General features: G+C 49.3%; 1 gene segment (V, D, J or C); it reads right to left on the reverse strand.

The window, feature by feature from the left end:
• Positions 1–265: 265 nt before the first annotated feature.
• Positions 266–922, reverse strand: LOC104996769. The segment is given in 2 exon segments: positions 266–654; positions 847–922. Coding segments are annotated over 2 exon segments (441 nt in total).
• Positions 923–992: the final 70 nt, after the last annotated feature.

The raw sequence follows: 992 nt of genomic DNA on the forward strand, positions 1-992 counted from the left end.
TCCAGAGGATCTTGCCAACCCCGGGATCAAACCCATGTCTTCTGCATCTCCTCCATTGGTTGGCAAATTCTTTACCACTGGGAAGCTGTGGTTAAATATTTATTTTAATTCTATCCTCTTATCAACTACTCTGCTAGTTTCCAGTTAGAAGTTTCTAGTGCATAAGGAGATACATGTTGAGAAGGAAAGATAAAGACCAAAGTCCATAATCTGTAGGGACAAAAGGTGTCTGTGGTTAAAACTGTACTGATAAAGGTGAGTAACATTAAGCACTGCAGATGCCCTTTGGTGGCCTCATGGTGTGTTGTGGCTGGAGGAGGGGCTGAGCCCCACAGAAGGTTTGTGTAGAGGCTGCAGGTACCTGGGGAGCACTGTGCTGCACAGCACAGAAGTAAGTGCCTGAGTCTGTGGTCTGTGAAGAGGAAATGTGCAGTGAGCTGCGGCCTTCTTTAGAAACTGTTGTGGCATTTAATCTTCCATCCTGCTTTGTCCCTGAAGGAATGTAAAACAGGTGGATGATGTGGCCCCCAGGGTTCTGAAGATACCAATTCACACTCTGTGGGAAAGCGGAAAAATTACACCGAAGCCTGTAGCTGGCTCCCTCCTGGAGACTCAGGGCTGGGGGACTCTGCTCCACATCCACCCCTCGCACACCTGATGAGGAAAGAGAAACAGTCACTGGTGAGGGTCACTGTAACTTCTACTAAACCCTGAAAGTGCCCTCCCCATCCCCATAGATGATGAGAAGGATAAAAAGTCTGCAGGACTTGTCAGCTCCTCTCCCTCCCCCAACAATAGAGCAGTGCCTAATTCCTTCAGATCCCCTGTGGGGCAGCCCCAACTCACAGCAAACCCGGGCAAACAAAAGCCCCAGCACAGTGCCTGCTAGCCTCTTCATGATGCTTCCTCTTCTTTTGGGACATTTTCACTGTGAGACACTTAACAGAACCCCGAGGGAGTGAGTGTCATAAGTCGTTCCTGCTCCTGCAGCC

Source organism: Bison bison, unplaced genomic scaffold, assembly GCF_000754665.1.
Source record: "Bison bison bison isolate TAMUID 2011002044 unplaced genomic scaffold, Bison_UMD1.0 scf7180017851643, whole genome shotgun sequence".
NCBI lineage: Eukaryota > Metazoa > Chordata > Mammalia > Artiodactyla > Bovidae > Bison > Bison bison.